This window comes from Podarcis bocagei (assembly GCF_964188305.1).
Source record: "Podarcis bocagei genome assembly, chromosome: 10".
Taxonomy (NCBI): Eukaryota; Metazoa; Chordata; class Lepidosauria; order Squamata; family Lacertidae; genus Podarcis; species Podarcis bocagei.
The window spans coordinates 26,957,542-26,977,996 of NC_138135.1; the positions used below are offsets into that span (position 1 = coordinate 26,957,542).

Sequence of the window (20,455 nt, forward strand, 5' to 3'; positions counted from 1 at the left end):
CAATTCCCAACAAAACTTAACTACGACACCTAGGATTCCATGAGGGGAGGAGATGTGTTTTGAACGCGCTTCAAAGGTATAATGTGTGTGCAGTCTGTGTTTTGAGCCAGGAATTCTATGAACGGAGTGATCATTGTGCAACAGGTGCCAGAATGGATTATCCCTTGGTGTGATACAGCAGGGTTACACCAAAGAAGCCACAAGCAGTATGGAGCACAAGTGGCTTGTCTGTAGCCACTGCAGAGCATCTGATGTGCCTACAAAAGGTCCTCTGCTCAATCTCCAACAACTTCTGGCTGAGACCTTGGTGATCTGCTGCCAGTCAATGTAGACAACTTTGAGCTAGATGGACCAATGGTTTGACTTGGTATAAGCCAACTCTCTCTGTTGTTGTTGTTGTTTACAATTCTATCCCACTTTTCCTCTAAGGAGCCCAAGGCGATATACATGGTCCTCCCTTCCCCCATTTTATCATCATAGCAACCTTCTGAGGTAGGTTAGGTGGAGAGGCAGGGACCAGTCCAAGTACTTATGCTTCTGTATTGCTTTTATATTTTTTAGGGGTGCATCTAAAATATGAATGAGTCCAAGCTGTATTTGGAAACAAATGTATTGATACAAGCACACACACTCTAGGATGGAATTGGCAATCTTAACACTCAGGGGACTCTCCCCACCCTGATTATCACTTTCACAAGCCATGTTTTATTACAGATTGACTAAGAATACGCTGGTGGCGCTGTGGGTTACACCACAGAGCCCAGGGCTTGCCGATCAGAAGGTCAGCGGTTTGAATACCCACAACGGGGTGAGCTCCCGTTGCTTGGTCCCTGCTCCTGCCAACCTAGCAGTTCGAAAGCACGTCAAAGTGCAAGTAGATAAATACGTATTGATCTGGCGGGAAGGTAAACGGCATTTCCGTGCGCTGCTCTGGTTCGCCAGAAGCGGTTTAGTCCTGCTGGCCACATGACCTGGAAGCTGTACGCCGGCTCCCTCGGCCAATAAAGCAAGATAAGCGCCGCAACCCCAGAGTCGGCCACGACTGGACCTAATGGTCAGGGGTCCCTTTACCTTTGCCTTACTAAGAATACTAACTAATACATTTTCTCTTTGACCGAGGAACCATCAACGACTACAAATGCACTGTAAATCACATTTCTCTAAATAGTATCTTATAACTGTGATAGCTTAGGCCAACTGTTTTACGAAAGCTTTTCAAAGGCATGGCAGAGAGTTTTCAGTTCTTCTTTCAAGTGGGTAACAATTTCCTTCACTTTCTGCGGTGAGTCAAGAACCTCGACATTGCAGCTAAAGGGATTATAATGAAGAGTAAAAGGTTTCTTGATCTTAACGGTGTATTTTCTGTAGAGGGAGAAAAATTGATCAAAAGATGAGTTTTTACATTTTTACAAGTGCATGCATTTTATAGGGTCTGGAGAAAAGTGTGTTCTTTTCCAGTTTTATGATTGGCACCACCGGAAAATTAAATAGAGCAGGGTCCCATAAATAAACTGTGGCCTTAATGTTTACCAAGTAAAAGTTTTGTATGGAGATGATCTGTCCAACTGTTGGTGCATCTCCTGTGCCTGGAGAGATCCCCATATAACACAGCTCAAGACCTCAAGATCTTAAGGACCGCCTCTTCTCATCTGAGCCCCTTTTCTATGCCCCCCCTCCACAAGAAGTCTGAAGGGTGGCAACACGAGAATGAGCCCTTTCTGTGGTGGCTTCTCATTTGTGGAATTCTCTCCCCAGAGAAGCTCGCCTGGTTTATTTAGTGGGTTCCTCCCAGAGGAAAAAGAATTGACTTCTTTGGCATGCAGAAAACTAGGAAATAAGACCCCCTAAGAGATGGCATAGTTGTCAGTGCTGTGAAATAAGGGGTGATGCTTTGTCCCAGTGTGCCCCCACTCCACAACACACACATGCCAAGTTAAGAACTCCAAAAGGACAACAACACCTTCTGAGGTCTGTGCATGACTCCATGTTCCCATCAAAGGTGTTCTGAAGGCCAAATCATCCTCACTTGGTGATGGGCAATATCTGCTTTGAATGAGTGCCATTGCCATACTTACTGGAGCTGAGACTTCATGTCTTCAAAGTGTTCTGCTACAAAGTAGACGGGCTGGAAGGACTGGTCCTGGTAAGGCTGGATGGCCATCGCATCTGTGTCAAAGGGTTTGTACTGTGGCTTCTTTGACAAAGCATACTATTAGTAAAGGAAAGCGACAGTGCTCATGTTCAGAAATGTCAAAGATGTAGGCTTAGAATGCAAGGAGGGGGTAGCAACCAAAGCGAAAAATTAAATGGGTGTGGGAAGGAAGAAAGGAATCTATGGGGCTTCAAAGGAGTGTGTGTGACAATGTTTAACTTTACTAAAGAGGGGAGAGCTGTCCCTTCCCATCAAATATCAGTGTTTCCCTCACCTTCAATCACATGACCTGTTCACCTGGATTATTTAACCTTTGGAGACAATTTCATATCTACACTTCAAGTTTGTATATTTCTAATGATGAATGAACTCCTCATTGTGTGGCTTGGGACTGGGGTGAGCAAAATGTTTTCTCCCTAAAGTGGAAATAATTGCTGCTTTTCCTTTTCTTTACAAAAAAAGCTCAGTTCTGAAATTGGATTAGTCGTGCTGTGACTGAATTAGATGTGCTACCAATGTTGTCATCATGGGTGCAAAGGGATCTGACCAACTCCCTTCCCCGAGCCCCCCTATTCCTGTCAAGAACAGCTTAACTCTGCTTCTCGCTCCCTTCCTCTTTACTAAGCCGATGGCAGTAGGACACTAACAGCAGGTCTCAGGAGCTCTGGGGAACTACATTTCCCAGGGTCCCTGGTGCCTGGGATACTGTGGCTGCCATGTCCTTAGAAGCCAGGGAAGCTTCACGCAGGATCCTCCAGAGAGCCCTTCCATTGCTACTGCCCTGCCACTACCCTGTGGGTTTGGAGGAAAGAAAGGAAATGGGGTTAGTGATAGGTAAGAGAAGGGCTGCCTGGCAGTACAGTGGTACCTCAGGTTACAGACACTTCAGGTTACAGACACTTCAGGTTACAGACTCCGCTAACCCAGAAATAGTACCTCGGGTTAAGAACTTTGCTTCAGGATGAGAACAGAAATCGTGTGGCAGCAGAAGGCCCCATCAGCTAAAGTGGTACCTCAGGTTAAGAACAGTTTCATGTTAAGAACAGACCTCCGGAACGAATTAAGTTCTTAACCTGAGGTACCACTGTAGTGATAAGGACAAATCCCAACATGATCTTGCATTTGGGTAAAACTCTGCTCTTTGTATTCTAAATCACCCAAGCTCTTTACTTGCCATTTCTTCCAAAGATGGTGTAAGAACTAGAGGAGAAAAAACTGCTTTGACCCAAAGGACACAATTTTTTTTTTTAAGGGGACCCAAGACTCTAGTTTCTTGATTAGCAGTGCACTGTATGTGGGAGATTCCTGTGAGAGTCCTCGTTCAATCTAAACCAGATGCATCAGTAAAAACATGCAGATATATTGTGTTTCAGGGCTTGGGAAAGCCAGCTGAAAGGTTTCAGAACCTCAGGCGTGAGTTTTCAAGCAGAGCCCTTCATTCTTTGCTGTGGGAAGTTCTGCTTTAAAATGATCAGATGACCCGAGGTGACCTGAAGGGAGCTAAGGGAGCCCTGTTTTTCTGCAAACGAAGCATGCCAAGGGGTGAGCTCTGCCAATTGTGAAGTATGGGCCATTACATTTTACTGTACGTAGGCTAGACTCCAGCCGGGGTGTTAACATGAAATTCATTTGATTTAATGCAGAACAGCTGACAATACAGTAAAATTACAGTGCAAAACTCAGTGTCTCGGGTGCATTCTATAGCTCAGGAAACGTAAGGTTGGCCAGCAGGCAAACTCTTTCATGCTAGTTGGGGATTTGAATATCGTCGTATAGATCTCACCTCCTATTTTGAAAGGCAAAGCTAGGTTTCTAGGCCAAGTGATGGTTGAAAAATAGGGTTGAAGCTTGCCTTAAGGATTCGGCTACAAAACCAAAACAAGAGCTGTCAATTAAAAGCACATGGTACCCACTGCTTAAAACAAATACATATTTTGAAAGCCATCTTTTGATAGCTTTGCAGAGAGAGATAATTACATAGTGGGTAGATTGCTGGACCAGAAAGGTACTCTGACTTCCACAGGGTGAGTCCAAATTTGAAGAGGGTATTAGCAGGGCACACATATACCATCATGTGATAGACAAAAATCCCATGACTGCAGTCATGGAGCAGGAATTCTAACAGTTACTGCCCCCCTCCTCATATTTCAGCAGGTGGTTGTTCTTTACACTGCACAGGGAGTTGGGTGGGTTGGCTTACCAGGTGAGTGCCAGACTCTGACATTATAATTGCCCACAATGCCCCAGAGCAACATAACATCATTCTGGGGCATTTTGGGTAATTGCAGTGGCAGCTGCCTGGCATTTGTATGAGATGATGTTGGACCCTGGAAGCCACGGTCCAGGTTCAGGGCAAGCAAAACAAGCAGCAAAGGAAAGTGTGGAAATAGAGGTTGTAAAGCCTTTAAAATGTGCCTTTCCACTGAATCCCCAAATGCCCCAGTGTTGTCCTTGCAGTACTCAGCAGGAGGATGGAGACAAAACTAGAATCAGTTGGCTCTGCCTTCCATTGGTTCTGACTCTGCTTATCATGGACTCTGACTCCACCTCCTGTTGGTTTGCCTTTCTGCTCTATCAGTTCCAATGATCACCGGTCACCACTGTGCGTTTCTGTCTACAGTGGTGGGCCCTGGTGCAGACACACCTGCTGGGATCAGCATTCCCTGGAACATCACCTTCTGATCTTATTGTTTTAATTGTTTTTAACTATTTTAGGGTTGTAGTTTTTAGAATTAGGGATGTTTTGATGCAGTGGTGGAACTGTTTTATTGTGCTTTTTAAAGAATGTATAGGTTTTATAATTGATTTTATAGTTGCAAAGTGTTTAGAAGCCATTTTGGCTTGTAAGCAGCATATAAATTTAATAGAAACAACAACAGTTGAGATGGGGGGAACACACACACCACAGCAATGTTTTCAATATCCTGACCTCATCATTTTATTACACTCTGCTGGTGACTTGGTAGCTTCACCATTAATTAGAAACATGAAGGACAGATTCATTTTAAAATGAAGCACATGAACATTAGGCGTAATGCTGACCTCTAGTGATCTCAGCTTGTAAGTTTATCTAATGTTAAAATAATACTTGGAGAGAGGGGGAAACAAACTTACCATCAGCTCCCCGTAGGAGGACAGGAGACCTGCTCCATAGGCTTTAATAGTTCCATTTTGTTTGCAGAGTCCAAACTCAACAGTAAACCAATAGAGCTGGTAAATACAAAGAGTAATGGGGTGGAAAACTCCTCTGAGAAGTCCCAGCCCCACCAGGTTATCCTGTGATTGCATGTAGTCACTATGTCCATGGAAATACACTGCATTACGTTGCAAATTTATTTATCTGCGTTAACGTTGCTCCTCAAAGGCAGCTGTCTGCTGGTGACCGTTTTGATTTCCCCACAAAGTCAAACAAATGTCAAACAAAATGGTGGCTGTTGAGGCCAACAAAACTGAGTCCTTTGGGGTGGGGAAATTGAGGGGAAGCATCTGCTAGACCCACCTTGGGTTCTGTTTCTCATGCTAGAAGACAGATAGCCAATGCTGTGCCCTTCATATCTTGTTGGACTACAATTCCCATCATCCCTGACCATTGGCCGTGCTGGCTGGGGCTGATGGGAGTTGGAATCCAAGAATACTCAGAGGGCAACACATTGGCTACCCCTGTGCTGGAATGTGACTATATCACATTGCAAGAATCATGTTGCGTACATAGATCAGGATGAATGCTCCATACATTGGGATGCCATCTGGGTTTGTTTGGGAATAATTGTGTGTGTGTGTGTGTGTGTGTGTGTCCACGAGGAGGATACAATTTGCATTTTCTACCTCAAGACACCCAAATGTCCTGGCATTAAAAAACAAAATTAAAATAAAAACCAACCACTGAGCATTTTCTAGGGGAGCTTGAAATAGCTTATATTTTGAGCCTTTGGTATTATACTTGCAGTATGAAAATACATAAATATATACTCACTGTTGACAGTTTTTCTATATCAGCATCAGATGCTCCAAGAGAAGCTAACCCAATATCCTAGATCAAAGATCAATATATTTATTGAAAGGCTGGTTTATGAAAACATACAGTCCTTTTCTGTGAATTATTATTACACTGAAGGTATGATCCTTAGCTTAAGGGCAAACATCTGTGTAGTTTTGTATGCCTGTAATTTCTCCCAGTTTAATCTAGTATATCATGTAGGTTAACAATAATAACAATAAATTCAGAGCTAATGCTGCATATTTGGATTATAGTTTAGCCAAGTGTGCACGATACAGGGAAGCATAACACATAAATTTCTAGTATGAAATAGTCTTTCCTGGTCCACACCCATGTGATTTGAGACACATCTGGCAACATCAGTGCAGAACTAGGAACCAAATCGCTTGCACTTAAAAAGTGATGTAATCCAACCATGCTCAGCTGAACACAGAATAGAAAAAACTTGACCCATTTCCACCTTAATGAAACCTAGCAAAACTATGTCATGTTGAGTAGCGTCATTACCATTTGTCCATTCTCAAGGAGGAAGTAATGCTCTTGTTAGTGCAACTCTGACACTACTTGAAGCAAAGGTTTTTGGAGGTTTTTTAGGTAAAATAAAGGCCATCTATAACCATCTGCCACATATCTATCAGATGAATCCCCAACCTATTTTTCCCCCTTTAAATTCCCATGCCCCTGAAGAGCACAGACAATTCCAGGATGCCTTTTCTGGCTCATCCAACCCCTGAAACCTTTGAAAATGGCTGGATCAAATAATTTAGCCCCCTACTATCTGGCATAAATAATCGGGAGTTGAACTGAACACTCAGGGTTGAACTGAGCTTTTTGGCCAGACCAAGGAATTGTGCAACCTCCTCACACTTGAGGTTTGGAGCTCTCCAGACCCTGGTCCCATAAAAATAGGTCTAATATCTACATCGTTCCCTTCTTTTCGAGTCTTGGAGGCTACTGCATGCCATCCCTCCTATATAATACATCCCACCTGAGTGAAGCCTGCAACTCATTCTGCTTTGGGTGGGTGGAATTAGGTAGCAAGTCCAGTGGTTTTCTATCTGGCATAAATGATTCTACAGAACAGGGGTCGTTCCTGATCATTGGCCATGTTGGCAAGCACTGAAAGGATCTGGGGTGCACCTACATTTGGAGGACCACAAGTTCCCCGCCCTCTAGATTGAGGATAATCTTATGTAGGAGACTTCTGTATATCAGACTATTTGTCCACCTGGCCCAGTGTTATCTACTCTGACTTGCTGAGGCTCTACAAGGTCTCAGACTTTCCTTGTTGTTAGCTTCCTGTTCCTTTTGACTGGAGATACCTGCGACAGGTGACTTCCTGCATATAAAACATGTGCCCTTCCACCAAGCCACAGCACCTTTCCCTGTCGGAACAACAGAAATGTTACCTGAGAGAACTGGGCAAATTCTTTGTCAGCTAACATGGGAACGTGGCCCAGCAGTTCGTGACAGCAATCGCTGTGAAAACGAAAACAAGTGCTGTTGTTTTTTAAGAGTCATAAGATGTGTCCTTTGCGTCTACCTGACAATCCACATCTCAATCCAGAGAATGTACCTAAGATGCCTCTTTAAACTCCACAACACAGCAGGCGATAGTGACAGTGGCTTTAGTGGACTGTTCCTTTCTTAGTCCTCTTGAAGAAAGAAAGAAAGAAAGAAAGAAAGAAAGAAAGAAAGAAAGAAAGAAAGAAAGAAAGAAAGAAAGAAAGAAATTGGGGGAGGGGACTGCATGTGATCAATGCCAAGTGAAGTTTGAACCTCAGACACATTTATGCAATTTCTAACGAAACAGGAATTTGGCATCTCAAATGCTGATGTTGGATCCTGATCTCAAGATCTGAAAGCCAGTGGAACGTAATAAAATACGGATGGTGGGCGGGGTGGGAGGTGGGGAGACATGGATAATAGAAGTTACTGTGTGGCCAGAGAAGGGTGTTGCGTGTGAACAGATCATAACAGATTGATGCTGACAGTCAAAACTATTCTCATGCCAAACGGAGTGAGAATCTCGAAGACTTCCTATAACCTTTTCCTGCTCCCAGCGGCTCTCTGAGAAATAGAGTCCTCACAACCCCCAATCCTAGAGGAAGAGAAATATTGTGCTATATGGAAGCACTCAACCAGCTTCTACAGAGCCACTGCCGGCCTCCCTGGCCACTCCCTGAGAATGACTACATGATCACCCGACTCCTACTCACGGTTCTGGGGAATGCATTGGGGAAGACGAGTGCCTGATGTATTGGGTTGTCTGAAAGACACGGAATGCCAGGCTAGCAAGGAAATCCCGAGCCGACAGAAGCCCTGCAGCTGGCCTCAGCTTGAAGCCAGTTCTTTCTGCAAGGAAAATTAAAGGAGGAATAAAATTCGGAATAGGGTTGTGGTGGAAATAGGCATTTGTTTATTTATTGCATCCAAATCACTTAATGCAACCTGCCATGCACTGCTCAGTTTTCATGAATGCCGTCATGCCATGGAAACATGTCTTCACCTTCCTCTGACAGGGCTCTCCACTCTAGCTGTGGAATACTTAGCTCATGTGTTCTTCTCACTAAATGATTCTGTAACCCTCTTAGGTTAATAATTCTTCGCAAGCAACTTGCAAAATTGTGTAATATAAAATTGTAACTACAATAACACACACACACAACACACAGTCACGTTCTTAAACATGGATATCTCAAGAGTTGATAAGCTGGGGTAGAGGAAGGGAGAAGTATTTAGTAAGAAGAGTAACTTGTAAAAACTTTTACTTGTGATTTATGGCTCTCCAATAAAAGTTGGGCTGCAATAAAGAATAGGGGAGGTGGGCAGGGGGCTCACTTGGATTGAATGCTTAACATCTCCTGGAGACCCAAAGAGAGTTGAAAGGAAATTCATGACCAGTTGCCCTAAAGGAACTTACAGGAACAAATTTCTACTCTTAGCCTCCAAATACAGCTACATAAAATTGTTTTCCCTTTTTGGCTATAGGTCTTCGTTCCTTGGAATAAAATCATGTCTAGTATCTGGATAGATGCATTCCAGAAACGCAATATTCTCTCTCTCTCTTTAATGACTTGGAAAGCCATCCTTCAGTTTTGTACCAAGGTAGTACAAAACCAGTTGCCATATTGTGTATCGAGGCCCCGTGACCACCCTGTTCCCTAAGGGATAAATAACTAGACACCACACAGCATATTGGTTTGGGATCAAATAAGGCCACAACTTTATTGGTTACACATGTGAGGTTTGGCCATAGGCACTGTGGTAAGCAACTGCACATGTCACTCCCACTCATCTGCTGGGAGTGTTTCTAAGGGTGAAGTTGGGGGGGGGGAGGGATGCTCTGTGACCTACGTCAAATTGGGACATCCCCCAAGCGGTCCCTGTTGGAGGAGTAGTATGGCCCTAGCCTCCATCTGGGAACTGGGCAGGAGCCACTCCTTCTGGATCCCTTTAACAGGATACCCTTACCTGTGGAGGGGCAAACGGAGGCTACAACCTCTCCTCCAGCCAAGACTATGCTTACCCAATGCCTATCCTCCATACAAAGTTGCGACGATTGCTATGAGGTAGGAGAAAACCCAAATGGTGGTGCCAATTAGCCAAGTGGATGAAATTCCTGCCCGGCCCCTGAAAAATTAGGTGACCGATATTGTCCATAGCAAGGTCGAACCACCCATGAAAAGCACTAATCTAAGGGATGGAGGCTGGGAGAGCTGGCACAGCAAGAGAAAGACCAAAAGGCCATGCTGGCTGGGCATTTAAACTTCACCTGGGCGCAACACCAAGGGCTGCAATTGGTCGGTTGGTCCTGTGCCCAAGGGAATACCCACTAACTCCTGCCGCCATTGGCCCATTTGGCAGCAGGAATACTATCTGGCCTGTGATAGGTCAGTTTGCCAGGAAGGCCTGGGGCCCACCCACAAAGCCACCAGCCCAAAAAGGGGGCGAATGGACTTTTAGGGTGATGAATGGAAGCCAGTTGCCATATTTTAGGAGGTGGAGGATGTGATAGGTGAACTCATCCCACCTCAATTTTGGATTTGGCTCTGAAATGGTCTTGAGCTAATTCCGAACTACTGTTGGGTGTGCCCCATTACAAACCCCCCATTTCCAGACTTCACTTCTGCCACTCATAAGAACACCCTTACTTGGCAGCCATACCTCCTTACCTGTTAGAAATGCAGAGACATCCTGCAGCTGAGGGATATGGTCTGCTTGATACCCACAGTATTTTTCCAGCTGATGAAAGGCCTCCAGATATTGGTGGCAGGCATGAGTGGGATAAAGGCTGCTTAGCTTCTGGTAGACTTCTCTCCTGAAAACAATAGGGGTGTTAGCTTACAAAGGACCTCTTTGCAAAGAGCATATTTTAAATGATACACCACACACATAAGACACACTTTTCTCATAACAGTGACAGGGCTGCGGGGCATGTTGACATCATGTGCACATATTGCAGGGCATACACACAGTGTGGTGACATTGTCTGGCCCTGGCCCCCCTCAGCTCCGGAGGCAAGGCAATGTGCCTGCCCCTTGAATGCAGGAGTCTCAACTAAAGCATCCATGACAGATGGCCACCCAACCTCTGCTTAAAAACCTCCAAGGAAGGAGAGGCCACCACCTCCTGAGGGAGTCCATTCTACTGTTGAACAGCTCTTACTGTCAAAAAGTTCTTACTGATGTTTAGTTGGAATCTCCTTTCTTGTAATTTGAAGCCATTGGTTTGGATCTTACCCTCCTGAGCAGGAGAAAACAAGATTACTCCATCTTCCATGTGACAGCCCTTAAGATATTTGAAGATGCCTATCATATCTCCTCTCAGGCTCCTCTTTTCCAGGCTAAACATACCCAGCTCCCTCAACCATTCCTCATAAGGCTTGGTTTCCAGACCCTTGATCAACTTGTTTGCCCTCCTGGATTGATGGGGGCACCACATGGACACCTGCTACTGGTATTTCATGGTGTTCACCACAGAGAACACCAATATGTACATGGAAAATGATTTGCCATGTAAAGCAGATATGAGGAACCTGTTGCACTCCAGATATTGCTGGACTCCAACTCTATCAGCCCCAGTGAGCAGGGCCAGCAGTCAGGGATGATTAAAGTAACTGTCCTTAAAGGGAAGAAACATGTTTAGTTGTTGGAAAGAGAGCATGTAATAATCATGCAATGGCATGGAGCCTTGTGGAAGTAGGTTTTTATTCAGCTCTGGGGCTCTCACACATTTGTAAACATTGTTTTGTGAAAATTGAGGTCATTCTTGGAAATGCTGACTAAGCCAATAACCTTTTCCTGTTTGTATTGTATTTCTCTCTCTCTCTCTCTCTCTCTCTCTGCTCAAGTGTTGCTATGAAGGGTGAAATTCAGCATCACATAATGGTTGTCTCTATTTTCAATACATATCAAGACTAGGGTGCAGTTTACGTTAAAGAATGAGAAACAAAAGATATCAGCTTCCAGTGGTGGCTACTGTTAGTACTGTTTTTAAAAACCCCAAAAAAGGCTCCACCGTATGAAAGTGGTCCCTTTGAAGTGCGTAGCTAGAACAGAGACCTATTGAATTGTTTAGGGGAAAAATATCAGCCACTTTGCTGAGCTACTGAGCTGGCCAAAGAGTGTGATGTCCCGGAATCCGGAAGAATAATTTGTGGTTTGAGTTGGAATATGGGGTGAGGGTCAGTATACCCATCTCTTCTCCAAACTGGACCCAGGCACAGACTGTAAACTTGGTTTGCATTTTGGCCACCAGCCACCTAACTGCCTCAACAGTCTACAGCTGCTTAATGCACTCTGTAAATCCCACTGGTTTGTTATTACGCTAGATGTGAACATTGCACAACCAACGTCTTATTTATTTGTCACCTAATAATACAAAATGTCTCTAGATGACTTACAGGGGTGCCAATTTGAATAAAATATTTGGGGGGGGGCAGGTAAGCTCCGCCCCACATAGTCAATCAGATGATGCATTGCACACACACCATTTAAATGGGAATGCCCATCAACTTTGCAGAGGCCTGGCCCCCTCTAATATTTTATTGTGGGGGCTGAAGCCCCTAGGAGTTGGCTCCTTTGGTGACTTACTACGATACCACCCTCCACCAAGAAATGGCAATAAGCAGGATCATCATGCAGTAGTACCTTGGGTTGCAGACACTTCAGGTTACAGACTTTGCTAACCCAGAAATAGTACCTCGGGTTAAGAACTTTGCTTCAGGATGAGAACAGAAATCGCACGGCGCCGGCATGGCAGCAGCGGGAGGCCCCCATTAGCTGAAGTGGTACCTCAGGTTAAGAACAGTTTCAGCTTAAGAATGGACCTCCAGAATGAATTGAGTTCTTAACCCGAGGTACTACTGTATTCCCTCAAAACCTTGGATTAAGAAGCATGTCCTAACCTGGGACCGAAAGGCTGTTCCTGTCAGTATCAAGCAGGCAGCCTCACTGGGATAGGAATTCTATAAAAAGGGGCCACCACTCAAAAGGCCCTCTCCCTTGTATGAATCTCACTTTGATGGGGTGCCTGGAGAGGGGCCTCTGCTTCATATGTTGGAATCAGATGTGCCGTGTTGCATATGGTTCGAGGTACCACTATTATTTTCCATGCCAGAGAATGGAAAGGTGGGAAGGAGCCATTTTACATTCTCACCTTCCCCCACATGTTCTACGGTTTTTGTGGGCCATTGTGACACCAGGCACTTACCATGTAGCCGTTTCCTGGGCTGTGTACTCAACTCTTGGCAATGGGTCACCCCTGTAAAAGAGCACATGTGATTAGAAGTCCCTTACATACCGATATGAGATACCAAGGATCTTCTAGAAAGTGTCCCTGAAGCCTATTGTTTGTTGATCAGGGACAGAGCTACCAACTTGAATAAAATATTGGTGGGCCTAGGTAAGCCACGCCCCACATAATTTTAATATGTTATTATTATTATTAATACAAGCCAAAATATTCTTAAAAATAACTACAGACGTTCACTATCTTTTAGAAGTTCTCCCTTTTCTTCCTGTTTTCCAACAGAGGAGGCTATAGAAGTCTGCAGAAAACTATACTACAACTACAATGTGTGAGCGGTGAAGAAAAATGGGAAAATGGTTATTGCTTTTGTTTTGTTTTATTGTGCACTTACTGTCTGAAATTGAAGGCCAGGTCTGCAATAAAAGCCCTTCGCTTCCTGTATTCAGCATCGGTGTATCCCTAAAATTGGATTGAGAGACAACACTTCACTGCAGTAAGTAGAATAGCCAAAAAATATAATATAACAAGATCCAAATTCTTAGCGTATGAATGTAGTTCTAATAATGGTTGAGATAATAAAGAAAGGCTTCATGGAAGAGGGCAAATGAAGCTAGCAACTGTCCAGTTAGATCTGCAAATCATAGAGTTTATGAACTGGGCAGCACTCAGTTACCACCAGGTCTAAATAACTCACCGGATGGTCATGATCCAGATCAGGGTCGAATTTGGTGATCAGATGATGGCAGTTGTCAAGGTCTCGTATTTTCTTTGGGAACCACGGTGCTGCAGCCGAGGGAGTAAACCACAGATTGTGAGTGCATGTAGGGCCGTCTTAAGCATATCCGGCACTGTAGTGCAAAGATCCCTCTGGCACCCCCCCTTTCCCAGAGTTGTTGACCCTTTTTAAGGGGGTGGACCCCAAAGTTGTTGACCTTTTTTAGGAAAGGTTCCCCAGAGTTATTGACCTTTTTTTGGAGCTGACACCACACTTACACATTATCTCTAACAACAAGCCCTTAGAGCAAAATAAAATAAAAAGGCAGAAGCCCGACCAGATGGGCAGGGTATAAATAATAAATAATTATTATAATTATTATAAAATCTAATGGTCCTCAATTCGAAAGCAAGACTCATTCAAGACTCAGCAGTTCTTCTAATTCATCCTCATGATTCAAATCACCACATATGAAAAAGTTAAAACAATCACCAGTTTGTTGTTCTTTAAATAAATTAATATAGACACAGACAATGAAGTCCCCGGCCAATTTGTGTTTAAGTACAAAGCTGACGTTTTCAAATATTTGGGGGGGGGTGGGTTGGGGGTGTGTAAAGCAGTGACATCCTGAACCTAAAAAAGGACCCAAAACTTGGGTCACAAAGGCTGCAGCCCTAACTGCACTTACCTGAGAGTAAGCCCTGCTGAATCTAATAGGACCTTACTTCTGAGTAGACAGTAGGACTGGAGCAAGAAACACAGTTGGGAATTAGGGCTTTCTGTTTTAAGTCTCAGCCAGAGGAAAATGTAATATTGGAAATTAGGGAGAAAGGAATATGAATAGATTGGGAAGAGGGGGCTGACGAGAGACCAAAAACCACAGGTCACAAGACAAGGCACATTTTCTGGGGGGCAAGTTTCACACACAGTTGCTCAGGGCGAGGACTGCAGAGGGACCATAGTTGAGTTGTGCGTGTGTGCTTTTCAGAAAAACGTAGAATTGGAAGGGTCATCTAGCCCAACCCCCTGCAATGCTTTTTAGCTTGCATTGATCTAAAAAACCTTCAGTGCCTTTTTTTTTAGTTGGATAGGCAATTAACAGGCTTATTTTACAAATAAGGGAGAAGGAGGGTTTCTGGCTTGGTTTGCCTTTGTTCTAGTTTTTAGCACGTGCTTAGTGCCATAGTTTTCAGGCTGTGAGCCGTCCTGATATCTATAGGTGGAGGTCAGTAGTAGTAGTAATAGTAGTAGTAGTAGTAGCAGCAGTAGTAATGGTGATGATATTTTTTGCAGGGCTTGGAGTGGGTAATGGCCAGCTGCTGGAATGAATGAGGTTGGTGCTAAATGGTCTGGGTTGCTTTAAAACCCCTAGGGACCTTGTTGGTAGGGGGGTGAAGAAGGAGCCCACCCCCAAAGAGGAGGAGGAAGAAGAAGAAGAAGAAGAAGAAGAAGAAGAAGAAGAAGAAGAAGAAGAAGAAGAAGAAGAAGAAGAAGAAGAAAAGCGAAGGGAGGAGGCTTCCCTTCCCCAGGATAGAGTTGCCCATAACATTAAACACAGGGCACGATTCCAGGGAGAGAGAGAAACCAGGGCAGCAGCTGCTGCTACTCAAGGCTTGGGCTACATGTATCTGAACAGGACGGGCAAGGGCACCCTGCAAGTAGGGCTGCAAACCCAGCATGGAGGCTCCGAGGAAGAAAGGGGGCAAGTCGTGGGGGCACCTCTATTCTTCTTCTTCCTTCCTCCTCCTCGCTCTCCACTTCCCCCTCACCATCGCCCACCTCCCTCTTTCCACAGAGTGGGCAGGTGAAAGAGAGAGAGAGAGCACTGCACACCAGCCAGCCATATAGTTGGCGGGGCGCAGCTTCCATCCTAAGCCTCTGCAGGGATCACTCTCCTCCTGTGGAGGCTTGGGAAGCAAGCTGCATGCCCGCCAGTGTTGGGAGTTGCAGCTGGCAGGTGCAGGGAAAGGGGAGGCCGCCGGCAAAGCTGCACAGCTCCCCCACTCGCTGGGGCGCCCCTGAGAGGCCAGCGCCCTGGCGCAAGGCGCCAGTAAGCCCAATAGGAAAGACACCTCTGAGTACATGATACCTACATCATGTGGGGGTTGAACAAGAGCTGGAGTCGCTGCAGCTCATATAATTTAGATGGAACACCCCAGATATGCTGGCCAGGGATGATCACTCCTGGAGGGGTGACGGATTCCCATACCCAAGTCTTCAGCAATCATAAAACAGGCTTAGTTATTTTTGGTATTACCGCTTAATAAACCCTTATGAATGTTGCACTACTGATTAAAAAAAAATGCTTATGTGTCTATATGGAAAAGTGAGGCAGAAGCCCAAGAGATTGCTTACCTCTTTCTTCTTGGTTGGCTTTCACATCCTCCGCCACCCTCTTTAAGGAATTAGTGAGGCTGCTGACCTCGCAGTTAGGAACTTCACATCTCACGAAAAATTCAAGGTCATCTGCAGTGTTTCTAGATACTTTAGCTGGTCTGCTTTCAAGGTGATAGATTTTAGTATCGAACACCTGTAGAAGGCAGTCCCACATAAGCACGTATTGTGTGTGTGTGTGTGTGTGTGTGCAATTGCAATGCACAGGGTTGTTCACAAAAGTAACAAGCAAATCAACAAAAGTAGCAAGCAAATAAAAGTAATAAAATACCAATTTGACTTCCCCTCCTTCCCAGAGCAATCTGGAACCTTTTGTTTAACCGGAAACTGTGCTACACAATTTTATGCATCTCTGCTTGGGAAGTTAAGTCGCATTGTATTTGAGTAAGATTGGTGCCCATTTAAGTGCACATGGAATTGCAGCTCTAACAAAAGCACCATTAAAAGTGTGGCCACTAGCCCTAATGGCCATGTTCCGCATCCACTGTCAGAGGCAGGAAGCCTCAGAGTACCAGTTGCAGGGAACCACCAGTAGGGCGAGGGCTGTAGCTCTCGGCTCCTGTTAGTGGGCTTCCCAGAGGTACCTGGCTGCCCACTGTGTGGGTACTGGAAAAGAGGGGTCCTCCTTGGACTGGTCCAACAGGAATCTTCTTATCTTATTGAGGCTCATATGCAAATATTCCTCTACCACAATCATTGGTAGGGCATGTTGTTAATTATCTCCACATCTCTTCATCACCCTGCTCCAAATTAACATTTGATGCACAGTTTTGGGCAAACGTGCTGGGTGTTTACTCATTAAAAAAAAATGAATTAAGTTGGTGATGATCACTGAAAACTAATACGCTGCCCCCTACAGACATTTATTATTTTTCCACTGCTAAGATCTTAAAAACATTTTCATTGCTTTCTATTGCAAAAAAGGAAATCAATATCAAAATAAGCCTCACGAACCTGTATATAAAGCACTTTTTTTAAAGACAGAAAGAAATCAGAGTCTTGTGGGATTAAAAGAGGCAAGGGTTCAAATCCTCACTTTGAGCCAATCTCAGCTTAACAGGGCAGGCTAAAAATGGGGACGAATAAAACTCTCAGGCTCCTTGGAGGAAAGGCGGCATATCAGTGTGATAAAGAGATGTACCTCGAACACTTTGGCCGCCCTAGAAATGCCCGCTTTTCTCCCGTTGCGGAGGGCGAAGGTCAGGGTCAGTGTGGCTTTTCCCGCAGCCTCTCTTTCCCCCGCAGAAGGTTCTTTCTTGGTCGACGGCTCCATCCTCGAAGGCAGCTCCTCGTCTAGGTTCGCGCGGGTCTGCCGGGGAAGATGTTCAGTCGAGGCAAAGCAGTCTTGGCTCTTTCTGGGAGGAGGCGGAGATCCCACCTCGCCTTCCAGGAATGGCGGCGGCAGCGCCTTTACGCACCTGGCTCAGCTGGGCAAGCAATCGAGGAGCTGTTCGTGGGGAGAGGGAAATCTGCCCACGACGGCTGGGGACTTGTCCTCCAGCACTTGAGACGTGGGCTCATGTAACCCAGAAGGGCGAGAGATAGCGGAGTCTCTGCTCACGTGTGGCCAGTCCCACCAGGAGAATTGTAGGGAGGACCAACTTGGGAAGGTACTCCAAGCAGCCCCTGAATAATAATTATCATTCAAAGCAGGGCGAGTCCCCCCCTCGACTGGATATTTTGACTTTACCGATTGGTGAGCTTTATGCTCGCTTTAATGTTGACGGGTGTTAAATTGCTAAAATGTCTGTTAAATTGTGCATTGTTGGGGTTTCTTTTTAGTTATTGGTTCTAGATTTGTATTGGGTCTCCTTGTTGTACAACTGTTTAGGGGTTTTTTGTTTTTAAAAAACGCCCTGAGCACAGATATATTTCCTGGGAAATGGGGGATATAAATAAATGGATTATTGACTGGTATGTATGTGTTATTAAAAGTGTTTATAACCCGCCCTCCATCTGTACAGATTGCCTATTCAGAACATAAGATAAGGACGATCAGTCGAATTATAAAATACGACGAAGAGCCAGAAGTATGGTGGCTTGGTTATAGACTCCGGCTAGGATTTGGGTTCAAATCACGACTCAGCTATGAAGTTCATTGGGTGGCCAGTGGCCAGTTTGTGTCTCTCCTCCTACTCTACTTCATAGGGCTGTTGTGAGGATAAAATGGGGAAGAAGGAGAACCACGTGCGTCTCTTGGCTATAGATGTAACGATATAGATTTAGGTGGTGTTTTATTGCAGTGTGTTCCGCTGATTTTATGTCATGCTTTATGTTCAAGGGACTGATAAACTGAATAGAAATTAATTAATTGGTCGATTCGTGTATAAAGCCCGTCAAACTAAACAGGCATCTGAAAACAACAGAGTCCGTTAAACTATGATAAATTTCTGAACCTCGAAATACGTGGGCTGTCTGGCGTCGGTCCACACACGCACCCTACACTCGGTATGGATCTGCAATTGTGTGTTGCCTTGTAAGGAAGAAAGTCCGACTTGGATGGCAGTTGTGCATTTGCGAAATGTTTTGTACTGCATTGGTCGCTCACCTGTAGTGGGAGAGAAGGTAAGCCGCCTTGAGTCCCTATCAGGGAAAAAGGCGGTGTATAAATAAATAAATATAATCAGTTGGCATCCGTCTCGGGAGACAACGGAGAAGAAGAAGAAGAAGAAGAAGAAGAAGAAGAAGAAGAAGAAGAAGAAGAAGAAGAAGAAGAAGAAGAAGAAGAAGAAGAAGAAGAAGAAGAAGAAGAAGAAGAAGAAGAAGAAGAGAGCGAAGGCAGATTCCCTGGCCACTGACAAATAAAGATCTGCTCTCCAAGGTACCGCCTGTAAGACAGAAGGCGCTTCTCCTAGCGCCAGGTGCCCCCAGACAAAAACCATACGTATTTAGGGAAAATGTAAATGACTTCTTCTGCTGCTGCTGCTATCGGACTTTTTTATCCTGATTTTTGGAAAATCAGTGGCTGGAATGATAATGCTGGATGTGAGAGAAGGAGGCTGATGGCTAAAGAGGGGAGGGTTAAAAAAATAATAACCCGTCCTTTATTTTAAATCTTCTCACTTGAAACCCAACCACAAACGAAAGGTTTGCGGTGTAAAAACGGACTGAAATATATTACCTCCGTTTAACTCAATGCGTTTGGAAAGATAGCGGGGCAGCAGCGGAGTTATTCCTTGTTTTGTTCTGTTTAAAAGCTGTTTCATCCTGTCCTCCCAGTTTCGTTCTTTCTTAACATTGTGAAGAAATGGACAATGAAATCGTGTGTGTGTGTGTGTGTGTGTGAATCATAGAGTTGGAAGGGATGCCTAGGGTCATCTAGCCCAACCCCCTGAAATGCAATAGCAATGCGACGCAGATATCGATAGCAATCAATGTGGATGCTTCTTCCTTAGACAATTCCTGTCCGAGGTGCTGAAACTGCCTCCTAAAAACCCAGTACAGATTCATGCCAAGCTGGTATATACTCCAGCTAACCCGATGTGAGGTGGTGCTAGTTTTCCTCTCGTGACCGGTTGTTAACCTCCGGGATCAAGCCGGATGGAGTCATTCTGAAAAATCTCCTTTTAAATCTATTTATCTTCTTTTTAAACTATATAGCCACCTACAATTAAGCTAGGGGTGGGCAAATATATCACCAGCGGGATATAAATGCCTCTAACTGGGGCTGACTCGAAGACAAAATGAAAGTATTGGGGTGTTTTGTTTTTTTGTCTGTCCTGCTACTAAAAAGACAATGAAATAAAGCTAAATGGCGTGGGGGGGGGGTTAGACTAGGATCTGAGAGACCAGGGTTCGAATTCCCACGCAGCCATAAAGCGCATAGATGACTTAAGGCCGGTCACTGTCGTTCAGCCTAACCTACCTCACGGGGTCGTTGTGAAGATAAAGTGGGGAGGGGGAGAAGCGTGGATGCCTCATTGAGCTTCTTCGAGGGTAGGGTGAGTATAAATGTAGTGCATATATAAGAGTTAGCGACGAGACTCATTTAGCTGAAATGTAAGAAGGTTTTTTTAGTTCAGCCCTACTGCTTTGTTGGTGATAAAATCAGCCACTTTTAACTGGTCATTTTTAGCAGAAAAGCTATGGAAAGAATCGGTGACATTTTGTCTTTTTTAAAAGTAAGCTGAGTTTATTTTGAAAGCTAGATAGGGGAGAGAGAGACCGAGACAAAGCGATATGCTGTTTTTAGAAGACGTCAGTTCTAAATTAAACAAGCAAACATAAACCCCATGGTATATTTTTATTTCTTGCAGTGGTGTGTATTATTTTATTCCTATCGAGATCTGCTTCGGTGATCCTTGACAGTGAGGTTTTATGTCATGAAAATAACAATAAAATACAATAAAAACAGCTATCAGTTTCATCTTCACAGAGTGCGATCTGTGGGCCACTAAAATGCCTAATAGTAATTGTGGAATACAGGCATCATGTTAGATGTTAT

The 20,455-nt window shown here is 44.5% G+C and overlaps 1 protein-coding gene across 1 annotated transcript; it reads right to left on the minus strand.

Moving 5' to 3' along the window:
- Positions 1-1,146: 1,146 nt before the first annotated feature.
- Positions 1,147-17,421, minus strand: LOC308596094 (tyrosine 3-monooxygenase-like). The gene is made up of 12 exons (XM_081210885.1): positions 17,153-17,421; positions 15,973-16,147; positions 13,597-13,685; positions 13,294-13,361; positions 12,864-12,914; positions 10,325-10,470; positions 8,369-8,504; positions 7,559-7,628; positions 6,126-6,182; positions 5,267-5,362; positions 2,076-2,209; positions 1,147-1,362 (listed from the first exon to the last, which is right to left on the minus strand). The coding sequence occupies exons 1-12, from the start codon at positions 17,282-17,284 to the stop codon at positions 1,203-1,205; spliced, it is 1,314 nt and encodes a 437-aa protein (XP_081067011.1). The 5' UTR covers positions 17,285-17,421; the 3' UTR covers positions 1,147-1,202.
- Positions 17,422-20,455: the final 3,034 nt, after the last annotated feature.